This window comes from Entelurus aequoreus, linkage group LG12 (assembly GCF_033978785.1).
Source record: "Entelurus aequoreus isolate RoL-2023_Sb linkage group LG12, RoL_Eaeq_v1.1, whole genome shotgun sequence".
NCBI classification, from domain to species: Eukaryota; Metazoa; Chordata; class Actinopteri; order Syngnathiformes; family Syngnathidae; genus Entelurus; species Entelurus aequoreus.
Window position 1 is genome coordinate 16,538,745 of NC_084742.1, and position 18,538 is coordinate 16,557,282.

General features: G+C 38.1%; 1 protein-coding gene across 1 annotated transcript in view; it reads right to left on the bottom strand.

Annotated features, from left to right (window-relative positions):
* Positions 1 to 18,538, bottom strand: part of exoc4 (exocyst complex component 4) — a 162,854-nt gene that overhangs the window by 22,592 nt on the left and 121,724 nt on the right. The window contains exons 15-16 of the mRNA XM_062064900.1: positions 16,481 to 16,636; positions 16,239 to 16,417 (exon numbers count right to left, since the gene is read on the bottom strand). Of these exons, the coding sequence (XP_061920884.1) occupies positions 16,239 to 16,417; positions 16,481 to 16,636 (335 nt within the window). The remainder of the gene's footprint in view (positions 1 to 16,238; positions 16,418 to 16,480; positions 16,637 to 18,538) is intronic.

The window sequence follows — 18,538 nt, forward strand, 5'->3', positions numbered from 1 at the left end:
GATATATTTGTATTTCTATCATTCATGTCCCCTGCTAATAGGATGTATATTTCTATGATTTATGTCACATTAGGTTGCCACATTCAGATGAAGCACGCCAAAGGAAAAGCTCAGATTCACACGCCTGCTGCGTCCTTCAGCTCGTCTTTGCACTTCCAGCGTCTGCTGGTGCTGAGGCAGCAAGAGCATGTGTCGGCGCACTGCAGTGTTTGCCACACAAAAGACCTGTGTGGACAGGAGTGTCGGGGTGCAGAGAGCATGGGAGCATGATGAGTGTATATAAATTCAGCCTGGTGTAGATCAATGGTTGTAAATTGGCGAGGGGAGGATCGGTGGTGGTGAGAGAAATTGGCCCCGTCACTCATGTGTAAGTCTATTTGGTCAATGAGGCGAGCGTGCGGCAGTATGAAGGGTGACTGTTGAGCCGGAGAATGCAGGGGTTCACGATCGATGTGCCGCAGTCACGGCCAACTCCCTTGTTACTCTTCACGAAGGTCACACATGGATGCAGGCTAGCATCCTACCTCCCACATCTGACTCACACAACTCACAAAAACGCAGGCTGATCATCTCCCTTTAATGGGACTCGTATGTTTCACCTGCACTGACACTTCAGCACACCTGCACAACAACAACAATGATGGTAGTGGAAGAAGTGGACTGTGCCATACTGACAGCTGGTTATAACATTTTGCTGCATCATATATTAGAACTTGCCTATAACGAATGTTCTGGTAAACACTTGGGATGCAAGTACATTGTCATATTATTACTATATATTATCTATTTATTTATTTAAAGTATGATACGATTGAAATGCTGTATGTCAATATACAGTACAGGCCAAAAGTTTGGACACACAACTTTCTCATTCTGTGTGTTTTCTTTATTTTCATGACTATTTACATTGTAGATTGTCACTGAAGGCATCACAACTATGAATGAACACATGTGGAGTTATGTACTTAACAAAAAAAGATGAAATAACTATATTCTAGTTTCTTCAAAATAGCCACCCTTTGCTTTGATTACTGCTTTGCACACTCTTGGCATTCTCTCGATGAGCTTCAAGCACACCTGTGATGTGAAAACCATTTCAGCTCATCGAGAGAATGCCAAGAATGTGCAGAACAGTAATCAGAGTAAAGGGTGGCTATTTTGAAGAAACTGGAATATTAAACTTATATTTTAGTTATTTCACCTTTTTTTTTTAGGTACATAACACCACATCTGTTCATTCATAGTTTTGATGCCTTCAGTGACAATCTACAATGTAAATAGTCATGAAAATAAAGAAAACACACTGAATGAGGTGTGTCCAAACTTTTGGCCTGTACTTTATACCTTGAAAAAGATATAGGAACATGTAAAATGTTATTTTATACATGTATTTCTTTCTCCTTTTTATTAATTGTGTTACTAGCAAGCCACCCACTTCTTTAAATCGTGCTTGAAATTAAAATAATGAATGGAAATGAAAAATCCAAATTAATGGGGGAAAAACAAAATTCAAATAAAAAAAATGTAGAAAAATTACAAATATCATTAAAATGAGAAACAAAAATTAAATTTTTTAAAAAAAAGACGTTTACATTTTAAAATAAGAATTAAATCGAGAAATAATAAAATGTAGAAAAAAATCCAAAAAAACCAAAATAAAAATGAAACGACAAAGAAAATAAAATGAGAATTTAAAATGAGAAATTAAAGTAATGAAGAAAAATGACAAAGGACAATTAAAAATAGAATTTAAAATGACATGAAAGTTAAACAAAAAGGAAATATACAAAGAACATTACAATGACACTTCAAAATGCAGATGAAAACAAAAATAAAAATGGGAAATAAGAAAAGAAAAATATGTACTGAAAAATAAGTAAGATGACAAAAAACAACATTAAATAACATCAAACCAAACACAGGAATTAGTGACGGACAGTAATCTCTTACCGCTTTGGTCTTTAAATTTTGCAGCTTCACTTTATCACGTTTTTTTGAAGAACATTTTTTTTAGTCTTAAAATAAAATCTGGTTTATATCTTATCTGTATTAAATTACAATATGTGTCTAATTTTCTATTACGTTGTGGTGACCACAGTACAATGGATTGTCACCAAAGGGGACTTACGTTTCTGGGTTAAGGTTGAACTTCCATTTTCATGCCAATGGAGTCATTGTTTACCTGTTTTAATGTTAAGTGTGGAAAGTTATTATAGTGCTTCACTTTTCCCACATTTTGTTATGTTACAGTCTTATTCCAAAATGGAAATATATATAAATTTTGGCCGCAAAATCCTATAGACAATACCCCATCATGACGATGTGAAAATGTTTTTTATTGAGGTCTTTCTGAACACGATGCCACAAGCTTGGCACACCTATCTTTGGGCTGCTTCCCCCATTCCTTTTTGCAGCACCTCTCAAGCTCCATCAGTTTGGATGGAACGTGTTGGTTTTCATCCATAATGACATAATGACTCACCACAGAAGAATGCTGTAGGTCTGACAGTGAACATCGGGTTCTTGGTCACCACCTTGACTAAACTAAGATGAAAGCAGCAATGTACAGACACATCTTGGATGAAAACACACACTTTCCATCCAACCTGATGGAAATTGAGAGGTGCTGCATAGAGGAATGCGCGAAAAGGAATGAGTGAAACTGCCCAAATATAGGTGTGCCAAGCTTGTGGCATCATATTAGAAACAACTTAAGGTTGTAATTGCTGCCAAAGGTGCATCAACAAGGTATTGAGCAAAGGCTGTGAATACTTATCCATCCATCCATTTTCTATCGCTTTTTCCCTTAAGGAGTAGCAGGGGGTACAGGAGCCTATACCAGCTGCACACGGGCGAAAGGCGGGGTACACCCTGGACAAGTCGCCACCTCATCACAGGGCCAACACAGATAGACAGACAACATTCACACTCACATTCACACACTAGGGCCAATTTAGTGTTGCCAATCAACCTATCCCGAGGTGCATGTTTTTTGGAGGTGGGAGGAAGCCAGACTACCCGGAGGGAACCCACGCAGTCACGGGGAGAACATGCAAACTCCACACAGAAAGATCCCGAACCAAAGAATACTTATGTATTATGTACGTTGCAAAATTGTGTAACATGTAAAACATGTGGAAAAAGTGGGTACCTACGCTATGAGTACCTCTGTAAGTGCAGAGTAAAATCAGTGTTTCCCACACATTCATTTATTTGTGGCGGCCCACCACGAAAGAATTACGTCCGCCACAAATAAAATAAAATAAAAATAAATATTTTTTTTGGTCCTGTCCAGCTTCTCAGGGAAATCATATAGTTGATGTAGATGCCCATATAGGCTGTTCAGATTTACTTTACAAAAGAGAAGTGTAGGATACTTCTCTTGTTGCCTTATTTGTATTTGAGCACTACTGTTTTCTGTTTATTTGTTACTGACTGTGGCAGGACACCTCTGCCTCTGTTTCACTTTATGTTGCTGGTAAATAATATGGTTGTAGTAGTAGGCTAAAGTTAAATTATTTAGTATGCACTAATTAAAGGGGCAGAGCTTTAAGAGACATTTTAGCTTTTATATTTTATAAGATATATTTTTTGTAAGAACCACAATTAATACATATATTTCAGTGAATAACTTATTGTTCAAGTCTGTATATAAATATGTACATAAAGTGTTGTAATTATATTGTAAAATGGATGGATGGATGATGGATGGATGGATGGACGTTTAAAACAAAACTGTTATTATTAATTAGTAAGTATACATTTTTTTAGCCTTTTTAGAGAAAATCATATCATTGTAGTAAATTATGCAAATTACTCGATGTCATGATGATCACGCCCATAGCCACGCCCCCACCGCCACAGGAAATCTTGGCAGTTTAAGGGAAATACTGAAAATGGTTGATGCACTTCATCCTCATCAAGAACAGCTCCACATTGGAGAGCCTTTGACATTAGGGATGTCCAACGACAACAGCGAGAACAACAAATACAATTACCGGTATGTGGACATAGATCTTTATCGAAATCCTTCACTGAAAATTTCAAACAAATCGAGTGGATAGCTGTTATTTTAAGCAACCCAAAATGGGCACGGGTTGTGCATAAACACATATATAAACTGAAGAAAACGGGCAAACTCAGCCTTTGATCCTGATATTCTGGGTGCCTTGGTGGGGGCACATTTGTATGTGACACACATTGAAGAGCACACCTTTATCTGTCATGTTTCACTGTGAGTTCTATCAGAGTAATTGTCAGTTCCTTTCCCAAAGCGAGAGCTACCGTGTGTTCATACTGAATATCTAAACCCCATTAGACTTACTAGAAATGAACCCTGATAAGAAGCAGGGAGACTATTGGTGATGGCAAACATTTGCTACTTGAGGGTCACCGCCATCCAATCAAGAAGGCAAACACCAATGGAAAGGCTTGACAGCTCCTGTGTGTGTGTGCGTGCGTGTGTGTAGGACATATACGAGATAACCGCTTTCCTGCCTATCATTACCCTCTAAATGTATATTTTGCATACATGGACTTCCTCGCTAATTAAATTCTTCTTCAGCCACTGTCATCCAACACAAGTGGAGATATGTCCTCGCCTCCTCTCATTGGCTTGATAGAAATCTCTATTCCTCTTAATGAATCACACAGCATGATTTCTCCAGGGGGTGTCTGGTAATGACAATAATTGACTTCCTGTGATCGTATTTAGGGTGGCTGTCCCGAGTGGTCAACTTATCAGATCATTAGCACGTAAAGATGTCAGAGGGTTGGACACCAAAAGTGTATAAAAACAGATTTAGCTTCCCATCGTGCACCCTGCACCCGAATAACAGGCAGCAAAACAACATAAAAACATAAACACTTCCTTTGCTGCTTTGATTAAAGCAAGGGCAGCGTCACAGCATGGGGGCGCTATTAGCTAGGACAGACGCTAACTGCTCACACCTACGCTTTGGATCATTTGTGCACACTAAACGATGACTTTAATGATGAACACGTATCTCAATAAACATCTCGTAGGACTAGAAATACTTTGTTGTAGCGTTAGATTGAGGAATATGAGCGAGGAAGAGTCTGCTGCAGGGGTGGCATCCATGATGAATGATTCACGAGCAGCGAGGAGGAGGAGGAGGAGAGTTATTAATTATTTTGCTGCCTCTGGTAGAGAAGAGCAGCATCAGATTGTGAGCACATGTCCACTGAGAAGGTAGAGAAAGTATGAAAGGTAAAAAAAAAAGAAGTAAAGTTAAAAAAAAATGGTGATGTCCTGTCGCATATACGCCCACAGCCTGTCTTTACTGGGAACAACAAAAAGATTGATGATTATCATCATTTTTAATGAACGGTTGAAGGAAAATGTCAGCTACAACAGTCGCGGTTCCACAAAACATTGTTGTCAAAGAGAGATTTGAGCATTGAAAGTAAAAAAAAAAAAGTATGACTTATTTCGCACATGTTGTGTTTTTGCCATAAAAACAGGGTTTTGACAAAAAAGGGCATAAAACAAAAAACAATTATGATAACCTCATAACGACAGATAGACCTGAAGTTGATTTAGAGCAGTGGTTCTCAAACTTTTTTCACCAAGTACCACCTCAGAAAACACTTGGCTTTCCAAGGACCACCATAATGACCAACATTAAAACACAGTAGCACAATATCCCTAAGTATTCATTAAAAACAAGGCAGACATTTTATTTAACAAGTATAATTCATATTTTGGCCACTCTAACATTACACACTCTTTGAACGGCAACACTGTGTTTGAATATAGGAAAATAAAACACTGTACTGTAATCAAGTGATTCTTTGGCGTATCACTAGATGGAGCACGCGTACCACTAGTGGTACACATACCACAGTTTGAGAATCGCTGGCTGAGCGGATACAGCCACACAAACAATAATACCAATAATAATAATACATTAATATTATTACTATTACTAATAGAGGGTACAGCAATACAAACTAATGGTTTTCATGAACCCCCGACCTCGAAGAACATGCACTCACACACACACACACACACACACACACACACACACACACACACACACACACACACACACACACACACACACACACACACACACACACACACACACACACACACACACACACACACACACACACACTCTCTCTCTCTCACATACAGTCGTGCTCATAAGTTTACATACCCTGGGAGAATGTATGATTTATTGGCCATTCGTTAGAGAATATAAATGATAACACAAAAACCTTTCTTCCACTCATGCTTAATGGTTGTGTGAAGCTATTTATTGGTAAACAACTGTGTTTACTCTTTTTAAATTAAAATGACAAAAGAAAGTACCCAAATGACCCTGATCAAAAGTTTACATACCCCAGTGACTTTGATCTGATAACATGCACAAAAGTTGACACAAACAGGTTTGAATGGCTAATCAAGGTTCCAATCCTCACCTGTGACCTGTTTGTTAGTAATTAATGTGTGTGTATAAAAGGTCAGGGAGTTTCTGGGCTTCTGACAGACCATTGCATCTTTCATCCAGTGCTGCACAGATGTTTCTGGATTCCGAGTCATGGGGAAGGCAAAATAATTGTGAAAGGATCTGCGAGAAAAGGTAATTGAACGGCATAAAACAGAAAAGGGGTATAAAAAGATATCCAAGGAATTGAGAATGCCAATCAGCAGTGTTCAAACGCTGATTAAGAAGTGGAAAATGAGGGATTCAGGTAGACCAGCAAAGATTTCAGCCACAACTGCCAGGAAAATTGTTTGAGATGCAAAGAAAAATCCACAAATAACTTCAGCTGAAATACAGGACTCTCTGAAAAATGGTGTTGTGGCTGTTTCAAGATGCACAATAAGGAGGCACTTGAAGAAAAATGGGCTGCATGGTCGAGTCGTCAGAAGAAAGCCATTTCTGCGCAAATGTCATAAAGTATCCCGCTTACATTATGCCAAACAGCACAGAGACAAGCCTCAAAACTTCTGGAACAAAGTAATTTGGAGTGATGAGACCAAAATTGAACTTTTTGGCCACTATAATATAGTAAAATAGTTGTAATAACTGTCATCAGCATAACTGTTATGCTGATGACACTCAACTCTACATGCCCCTAAAGCTGACCAACACGCCGGACTGTAGTCAGCTGGAGGCGTGTCTTAATGAAATTAAACAATGGATGTCCGCTAACTTTTTGCAACTCAACGCTAAGAAAACGGAAATGCTGATTATCGGTCCTGCTAGACACCAACATCTATTTAATAATACCACCTTAACATTTGACAACCAAACAATTAAACAAGGAGACTCGGTAAAGAATCTGGGTATTATCTTCGACCCAACTCTCTCGTTTGAGTCACACATTAAGAGTGTTACTAAAACGGCTTTCTTTCATCTCCGTAATATCGCTAAAATTCGTTCCATCTTGTCCACTAGCGACGCTGAGATCATTATTCATGCGTTCGTTACGTCTCGTCTCGATTACTGTAACGTATTATTTTCGGGCCTCCCTATGTCTAGCATTAAAAGATTACAGTTGGTACAAAATGCGGCTGCAAGGCTTTTGACAAAAACAAGAAAGTTTGATCATATTACGCCTATACTGGCTCACTTGCACTGGCTTCCTGTGCACTTAAGATGCGACTTTAAGGTTTTACTACTTACGTATAAAATATTACACGGTTTAGCTCCAGCCTATCTCGCCGATTGTATTGTACCATATGTCCCGACAAGAAATCTGCGTTCAAAGAACTCCGGCTTATTAGTGATTCCCAGAGCCAAAAAAAAGTCTGCGGGCTATAGAGCGTTTTCTATTCGGGCTCCAGTACTCTGGAATGCCCTCCCGGTAACAGTTAGAGATGCTACCTCAGTAGAAGCATTTAAGTCCCATCTTAAAACTCATTTGTATAATCTAGCCTTTAAATAGACCCCCCCTTTTTTAGACCAGTTGATCTGCCGTTTCTTTTCTTCTCTCCTCTTCTCCCCTGTCCCTTGCGAGGGGGAGTCGCATAGGTCCGGTGGCCATGGATGAAGTGCTGGCTGTCCAGAGCCGGGACCCCGGGTGGACCACTAGCCTGTGCATCGGTTGGGGACATCTCTGCGCTGCTGACCCGTCTCCGCTCGGGATGGTTTCCTGTTGGCCCCGCTGTGGACTGGACTCCCGCTGATGTGTTGGATCCACTGTGGACTGGACTTTCACAATGTTATGTCAGACCCACTCGACATCCGTTGCTTTCGGTCTCCCCTAGAGGGGGGGGGTTACCCACATATGCGGTCCTCTCCAAGGTTTCTCATAGTCATTCACCGACGTCCCACTGGGGTGAGTTTTTCCTTGCCCGTATGTGGGCTCTGTACCGAGGATGTCGTTGTGGCTTGTACAGCCCTTTGAGACACTTGTGATTTAGGGCTATATAAATAAACATTGATTGATTGATAATAATGAATGTAATTATAATTCATGATAATAATGATCCATCCATCCATCCATCCATTTTCTACCTTTTATTCCCTATTATCATTCATTTGTACATCACTTATTTTTAACGAAAAATGTGTATTATTATTTTATAATTATGTGTCTTTAATGTACTATTATCATTAATGTTATTATTGTTGTTATTAGTCATAAAATACCAAATCATAATTAATTTGAAAAAAAAATTACACAAAATACAATAATTTTGAAGTCAAGCAAATGTGGAGCACAAAAGTTGAAGTAATGTAATAATTGGAGTTTAGAAAATCATAAAGAAAGAATTTAAACAGAAAACTATACAAATATTTGTCCAAACTTAAAACCTGAAGGACTTTGTGGCCAATGGTGAACGAACAGGCAAACATAAAAGAAGAAACGCTGAGGAAATAGAATAACCATAATGTACATTAAATGCAGAAAATAATTTAAAAATGATAAAAATAATACATTTTATTTGTTTGTGTTTGTTCAGGTAAATATGGTCAAACTGGATTAGAGGTTCATTGCTGTGACAAGATGGATGATAAGAAAATTCTCCTTCACGGTCAGTCGTTACTGACAGCCAAAGTCACACAAACACGCTGCATTAAAATTCTGCCGCATGTTGGACTAAAACAACAAGAAATGCTCTGAAGTTGAGAGCTAAATGACAAACTGAAGGAGGAAAAATGTGTTTAAAGAAGGAAAAAAGGGGTAGAGGAAAATGAGTTGTTCATACCTGACTGCTTCTGTAATATAAAATCCAATTTGGAGAGGCATGGACGTGAGGGCGGGTGGGATGAGATAAGGTGGGGTCCTTTTCTCCCCCGCGGTAGCCTCGTCCCGTCACACGCACGCACGCACACACATCAGCACACATTGGCATCAACACACACACAAACCAGCACACACTGGCGTCAACACACACCTGGTCTTTCATCAGTTCGGCAAACACTAAATAATGAACAATGCACAGGCTGTCCCAGCATGATAAGTAAGTGCCCTTCACCTCCACGCACACACTCGCACAAGAATTAATGACAATTACTTTGTCTTGTCCTGAATCCTTATCTCGGAATAGGATGGCAACACTTCAACAAGATACACATCAACACACACACACACACCCAGGTGGCGAGAGTGGCGATACAAAAGTGATGACGGAGCTGGGGGAAAATAGCTTTAAGAGTTCTGATTAGCGACAAAAGAAGGACAATGTGTGTGTGAGTGTGGAGAGAGAAAGCTATTTGACACCTCCAGTGAAGAAGGCAATGAGTGTGTGTGATAATACACTTAAACAAAAACTTAATGAGGCGCAGCTAAGAAGTGCTGCGGCAAAAGCAGCAGTCGCGGGCGAGAGAACTTCATAAATCAACATACACCCTACTGTTGCCTAAACGGGCTGTGGTAGCTTTTAAAACCATTAGCACCATCCTTTACAAGTCTAACTTTTCAGACTTATTATATATGTTCAACATACTGTACTCTACATGATGTACAAGTTCCATTTCATGAGGTTGGTGTGTTTTTACCTAAATTATTCCTGCTTTAATTTTTTGGTACATCCTAATTCTTGTCAAATGTCTGGTACAAGAACTTCAACAGGTTTCTCACATCACAGCAACAGGAAGTCGATGTATGACAACTTTCCAGGTGTATAATGATAATGGGTGAGAATAAGTGACCGCTGCTCATATGTAAAAGTTGTGTATTTAATCTTGAGTAAAGCAGCAATGGTAATAGGGGTGAGTACTTTGCCACATTTGAAAGGATACGGCACCAATTCCCGATACCTGGAAAACAATACCAGTACTCAACAGTACCAATTTTCAGTAATTTTTTTGTGTATTAATGTGGTAATAAATGTTAATTTGTTTAATAATACGTTTTAATTTAACATTTAACAGCCAGCTGATAGCTGATGTCCATTATATCATATTTAGTTTGTTTACACTTCTGAGTATCATTTGCAAGTATTGTCCAAGGTGTGTCGCTGTAGTCCAGGGGTGTCCAAAGTGCGGCCCGGGGGCCATTTGTGGCCCGCAGCTAATTGTTTACCGGCCCGCCACACATTCTGGAAATGCTATTGCCCAAATAAAAAAAAGTGGAATGAGGTGAAATCTAACTAGAAAAAGTTGCAATGTTGACACAAAGCTGCCATGCAGGCTGTTTTTTTTTCTTTTGTCTATCTTTCTTTTCCTTTTTTTTGCCATTACTCAAAAAAAAAAAAAAAATCAATGTTATAATGAATTATTGACCTATTCAAAGCTCCAATTATTTCAAATATTTCACTTTAAAATGTTTTTTGTGAAAAATATTGCAAATATTGTGTGGTTGCCATACAAAAACATCAACATTTTGTTTAACAAAAGAGCATAAAACAAACAAAATAATAGTTCAAACGTAAAATCGACCGATATATCTGAAGTTGATCCGTAACATAAGTGTTGAAAGTAAAAAAAAAACTAATACTTTTGGATCCCAAAATATATTTAATGAGATTTTATTTATCCATCCATCCATCCATTTTCTACCGCTTTTTCCCTTCGGGGTCGCGGGGGGCGCTGGAGCCTATCTCAGCTACAATCGGGCGGAAGGCGGGGTATTTATCTTTTCACTGTGATTACTCAAAAATAATAATGAATTAAAATCAATGGTGTACTTCACATCAAACATTGCTTTCTGAATGTTTTGGGCAGTGGGGGAAATACTGCATATTTCTGTTTTATTATAAAAAACAAAGTTGTCTCTGACAGAAAAGGCATACAACCTTTTTGTTTTTTTTAACTTTATATCAACCTGAAGTTGATATACTGTAGAGATTTACTGTAAGCGTTAAATAAATTTAAAAAATTATGATTTTACTTGTTTTTAACATTTTAATGACTTAGACCCTTTATGGTCCCCGGGAGCCCTAAAGGTAAAAAACAAACAAAATCCATATATTTTGTTATGGTTTGAAAATGAAAAATATAAAAATGGCCCTCACATGCTTTAATTTTTCCGTGTGCGGCCCTCGGTGGAAAAAGTTTGGACACCCCTGCTGTAGTCAGGCTGTAGTAATTGCCATTAAGTTGAATGTGCCAGTCTTGTCTTTTTTTGAGTCCTACAAAATGTTTATATTGTAAATATTATACTTCTTACACACTTGCTGTTTGTTTGTAACGTGCATTTTAGTTGTAGTTTTCATTAACAAATTTAGAATTCCCAAGTAAAATCGCTAATGCCAAATAGTAGCATATGGCATATCCAATATAGATTAACATCGAATTAGCACATTTTCAAAAGTAGAGCTTTAAATTGTAGGGCTTTACAACATTTCATAGAGGCAATCCACTACTTATATGTAAGTGTTAGAGTCGCTGCCACGTCTGCTGCCAGACGTGACGTCACCTGCAACAAATGTTATCGTTTGATTTTACGTGAATCGGTACTCGGTACTACTATCTCGGTTGATACCAATAAAAGCACCAAATTCAGTACCCATTCCTAGTTGGGAAAGTTGTGGAATCTGAACATGTCAGCCAAGAGGAGAAGAATGCAAATTTACACTGTACACAACTTGAGAATAAGGGAGTAATTTATTTAAAGATATCCAATATCATTTTAAAAGCCCCTAAAATGAGCAGGGTAGAACCCCTTTAAAAGGGGAACTCCACATTTTTTGGAATTTTGCATATCATCCACAATCGCTATGTGAGACGAGCACACACGTCTATCTCTTTTTTGTGCATTCTAAATCGGAAGACGCTAGCAGTAGGTGGTTAACAATGTAGGTAATGGGGATTCGCTCTATTCTGTGTGTAGCATGTTCCACAACATCCAAAAGCCGCCAATGTTTCATATACACACTTTAAGTATACAGTATATGTAATGTAGTAACAGGCACATTAATAATAACATGTAATATTTACGTATTTTGCTCATTTGAAGTATTACTGCACCAGTAGAGTGAAAAAACAAGTTGCCTCTATATTGAAGCCATTATCTTGTATGTCTGATCTATGACAACAAAAGACTTTCAAAGTCTGCAAATAAACAGATATCATCAAAATAGTAAAAATCTAACAGAGATTCATGAGCCTTTTTGAGAGTTAATGAGAAAGCCAGTTACGTAATGTGTGACGCAGAAAGTAGCAAACACACATCCCTTCCCTATCAACAACAATGCTAATCAAAAAACAAGTTGCCTCTATATTGAAGCCATTATCTTGTATATCTGATCTATGACAACAAAAGACTTTCAAAGTCTGCAAATAAACAGATATCATCAAAATAGTAAAAATCTAACAGAGATTCAAGAGCCTTTTTGAGAGTTAATGAGAAAGCCAGTTACGTAATGTGTGACGTAGAAAGTAGCAAACACACATCCCTTCCCTATCAACAACAATGCTAATCAAGCAGACTTTGTGAGAGCACACAACGATTACCTTTGGAAAAATGATGATCCAGAACCTTATATTTTTGAGCCCGACCACAGAGATAATAAATAAGTGATAAATGGGTTATACTTGTATAGCGCTTTTCTACCTTCAAGGTACTCAAAGCGCTTTGACAGTATTTCCACATTCACCCATTCACACACACATTCACACACTGATGGTGGGAGCTGCCATGCAAGGCGCTAACCAGCAGCCATCAGGAGCAAGGGTGAAGTGTCTTGCCCAAGGACACAACGGACGGGACTAGGATGGTAGAAGGTGGCGTGATCAGCAATAAGTTTTAGAAGCCGAGTGCTAAGCGGATGCAGCTTTATTGTGACACTAACATCAGCAGCATTGCTAGGTGCGGAACATACAAACTAATCATAATGAAAGATAATAAAACAAATACTGTAATATTTCCACTCTCGCTGGGATGCAAACCGACGGGACGCTCACATAATTCCATTTAGATGAATACTCAATCACAATGGTTAAAAGGGTTGAAAAAAAATTACAGCAACTAGCGTTTTTCACCGTCTCGTGGCATGTGAAAGTCGACCAGCCTCTCGGTCCATGGCCTCATTTGTCTACTACCAGATGAAAGATGCATGAATTATAATCTAGAATTTACTTTTAGCAAATTTGAGACGAAGCAGAAGCAACCGCCGGCTTAGTGTGTCAACAATAGCAGTGTAAGCTACCATTTCACTGCTAAAAATGCACTGCTAAAAAAGTCTGTCTGCGTTGGAGCGTGGTTCATTTTCAGGGCACGACATGTAAATAGAATATTTTTGGCGGCTTCTGGATGTTTTTCTAAACGGTACAATGGGCGCAACAGAGGTCCCCCGATCTGTTGTCTCAATTGTTAGCTATTCATTTATGATTTGAAATGCATCAAAAAAGCCAAGCATGTGTGTTCTTGTCTTACATAAGGATTGGGAATGATAAACAGCACATCTCTTTCCAATGTTTGCATATTTCCAGTATGACTGATCTGATAATATGGTCAGAGTGCAGAAGAGTTACTATTGTGACATAGACTCTACGGAAATTGCAGAAGACAATCGGAGCGGAATGTTGAAAATGGCCCACTGAATGTATGGCATTTTATGATGTTTAGACGATATTTTCACATAATTTGCGGATTGTAAATACATTTAGATATGGTTTAATGGATACAATGAAATACCACTAAGCATATAAAGTCAACTTGTTTTTCCACTCTACTGGTACTTTCACTGACGCATCAAAACGTTTGCTATTTCCATTAAGAAAATACAATAGCTAATAACAATGGCAGACCTAATGAGGGCCAAGAATGAACACTTTGGGACAAATGATGATCCAGAAAAAAAGAACTATATATTTTTGAGCCTGAATATATGGAGAATGAGCTACAAGTTTTAGACACTGAGTGACAAGCAGATCCAAACATTAAGCTTGTGCATCAAGTGATAAACAAGAAATACTAACTACAAATATATAAAACAATCACTTACTGTACAACGTCTGCTTTCAAGACTTGTGTTTTCCATTTACCGTAATTTCCGGACTATAAGCCGCTACTTTTTCCCCTCGTTCTGGTCCCTGCGGCTTATACAAGGGTGCGGCTTATTTACGGCCTGTTCTTCTCCGACACCGACGAAGAGGATTTCGGTGGTTTTAGTACGCAGGAGGAAGACGATGACACAATGATTAAAGACTGACTTTTCATATACCGGTAGGCTGGTTATTTTGATAACGTACAGGCGAGCACTTTGTATTACTTTGCACCGTTGTATTATTTGTACTCTACATGAATGCTGTTCGCCATGTCAAAGATGTGAAAGTTTGATTGAATGATTGAAAGATTTATTGTTAATAAATGGGACGCTTTGCGTTCCCAAACAGTCATCTCTGTCCCGACAATCCCCTCCGTGGTAGCAGGAACCCCTATATACTACGGTAATTACACATCAAAACCCCGCGGCTTATAGTCGGGTGCGGCTTATATATGGAGCAATCTGTATTTTCCCCTAAATTTAGCTGGTGCGGCTTATAGTCAGGTGCGGCTTATAGTCCGGAAATTACGGTAGATGATGAATTCATCATAATCCTCACTGAAGTAAAAAAACAAAAAAACAGGGTGGCACAAACAAGCGCGTTTTCCTGTCGATCCTTGCTATGTCTCCCAGGATAAATTGAATTTCAATTTCTCAGTTCATGGCCACAACCTTCTACTGTACAAGTGAGAGACATGATTTATAATATTGCATCAACCTTAACCAACTCAGAAACGACGCAGCAGCTCACTGGCTTAGTATGGCAAAGGCTGCATAAGCTAGTTACCTTTCTGTGCTCAAGGCGCAGCTAAAAGTAGTTCCTCTGCGTTATCTCTGGTAATTACAATGTCGTTAATACTTGGTTAATATGCAGGTCACAACATGTAAATGGGGTATTGTTGGCGTTTTTGGTATGGTTTTTTTAAAGGGCTTTATGGCGGGATAAATCAATCCCATTAGCTATATTTATACCCGTCAAGTATAAGCCAAATATTACAAATTACAATGCATAAAGAAGAGAACAACTTGTTCTTTTCTCACATAGGGATTGGGAATGATAGGGAAAATTTGCCAAAAAAGTGCAGTTCCCCAATAAGCAAACACGTGGGGAGTGTTACATTTTCAAGAAATTAAGTTAGTTGTAAATATGGCAATACTGTACAGAACAGATTGGTGGCCTATTTATATTTGTCTACAAGAATCAGTATGCTGCGACTACTTTATGTCGTTACAGCTGCCTTGTACATTTGAATATTAAGAGCTTTAGCTTCAGGCATCTTTACCTAATATGTTTTTTTTACATGGCTACAACTGGCAAAAAATAGCCTTTTTTGAGAGTTTCTGCCATCTGAAATGAATATTAAAACGTTTCTCCATCATTGAATAAAGCAGTTCATTTTTAATCGATAGAAGAACAAAGAGGAGGCTTGCTCATGTCAGCAAATCCTGTTGTAGAGCAGATTCCAAACGTCTGCTGCGGGCATGTGGAGTTCACAAACAGGAATTGGGAAACTATTCTCGCCGCCACAGGAGCTTACATCAGTCGTGAGTGCGTTAACGTAAAAATAAAAAAAGTCTGCGCTATCAGCCGGCAACAGGCAGAAGTGGCCTGAATCCCTTTTCACTGCTGCAGGTGACTTTCACTGACAAATCTCACGTCTGTGCTACACAGATTTCACACGGGCGCAATGAAAATATCACCATCTCACAGAGATGACGTTTGCCTATCACCAAACTACCACCATACCTCAAGGCAGTTCTTAGCCAATTATTACCAACTGTAAGGAAATTCATTAATTGGAGAAAAGATGAATATCAAACTCACTGGAGCTCTGAGGCAGGCTGGTGAAGAAGATCTTTAGTCGGTTGGCGAGCCACTCCATGCTCTCGTGGAGGTTGGCCAGGGCCTTGAGGTCGCTGACGTCACGCAGGATCTCGTTCTGGGGGATAAGCTTGTCTCCAAGGTTGCCTGTCAGCACCTCTGACTCTTTAGCGAATGCCGCCCTAGAACACACTTTGGTTATATAATCCTTTCATTTGGATGAAATGCGTGCAATATACCTGTACCTGGTAAAATCTTCTTCGTCCTCTCTTTTTTGGCGAGTCTGTCTGGGCTGGGCCATGTTTGCCCAGTTAGGGAGGGACTGAAGCAGGCGACTTATGTCCTCATCTTTGGACCAGGAAGCACTGATGGTCAACTTCTCCTCACACTGGACTATTCCCCTAAGGACACACTAATTCAGTCAATGGATCTGATGTAAGAGCTCCACGATACACTCTGGTTGCATTTGCATTTTATTGCCTGACTGTATAAACTGGCATCGCCTATTAATATATTAATAGATACATAATATTATTTTAATAAATATATATCAATAAAGTACTATCTATCTAATAATGTAATAATAGATAAATATACATATACACATATATGTATTGTATATATATATATATATATATATATGTATTGTATATATATATATATATATATATATATATATATATATATATATATATATATATATATATATATATATATATATATATATATATATACAGATACACATATATATATGTATACATACACTACCGTTCAAAAGTTTGGGGTCACCCAAACAATTTTGTGGAATAGCCTTCATTTCTAAGAACAAGATTAGACTGTCGAGTTTCAGATGAAAGTTCTCTTTTTCTGGCCATTTTGAGCGTTTAATTGACCCCACAAATGTGATGCTCCAGAAACTCAATCTGCTCAAAAGAAGGTCAGTTTTGTAGCTTCTGTAACGAGCTAAACTGTTTTCAGATGTGTGAACATGATTGCACAAGGGTTTTCTAATCATCAATTAGCCTTCTGAGCCAATGAGCAAACACATTGTGCCATTAGAACACTGGAGTGATAGTTGCTGGAAATGGGCCTCTATACACCTATGTAGATATTGCACCAAAAACCAGACATTTGCAGCTAGAATAGTCATTTACCACATTAGCAATGTATAGAGTGTATTTCTTTAAAGTTAAGACTAGTTTAAAGTTATCTTCATTGAAAAGTACAGTGCTTTTCCTTCAAAAATAAGGACATTTCAATGTGACCCCAAACTTTTGAACGGTAGTGTATATATATAGCTATATCTATATATATATATATATATAGATATATACATGTATATAGATACACACATATACATATATATATATATACATAGATTATGTGTTATTAAATGTGTCATTAACTCATTTAATGTACATGTACATTTAATTATTTAATCATGTAATTATTTCAAAATATAATCATTTAATAATTTAATTAATTGTTTTCATTATATCAAGATTTAAATAATTGTTTTATGATTCAATTAAATATGTATTATTTTATTTCATGAACGTGTTGTCAGCGCTTTAATTTATTTTATTTGTCAAACACAGCCATCAAAGTCAGTGGGCGGGGTTAACAGGAATCTAGTCCAAAGACTGCTGTGGTCTGAAACCTGGAACTTTAAAGTAGAACATGGCGGCTGAAGAGAATATACTACTTTTTGGGAGTTGTCGGTAGATATTTTAGAGCTTGGATGTGGAAGCAAGACCTTATTGGCCCAGAGCATGTAGCAGTTAAAGTAGAGGAATTTATTACAGTTTTCAAAGTAATTTTTGCACTTTAAGACCAAGATATTGACCATATTCTCTGGGCGAAGTTGCACAGACAAGTGGAGGTGCCGGGTAATCAATCAGATGTTAGGACCCGCCCACTGACTTTGACTGCTGAATTTGACAGATAAAAAAGAAATCATGAAGCGCTGCCACACATGTTTATGAAATAATCAAATAAATCATTAAATAATTAATTAAATCTTGAAAACGTTAAATCATTAAAGGCCTACTGAAACCCACTACTACCGACCACGCAGTCAGTCAGTTTATATATCAATGATGAAATCTTAACATTGCAACACATGCCAATACGGCCGGGTTAACTTATAAAGTGCAATTTTAAATTTCCCGCTAAACTTCCGGTTGAAAACGTCTTTGTATGATGACGTATGCGAGTGACGTCACTAGTTAAATGGAGGTATTGGTACACCTTTGAATCCAATACAAACAAGCTCTGTTTTCATCTCAAAATTCCACAGTATT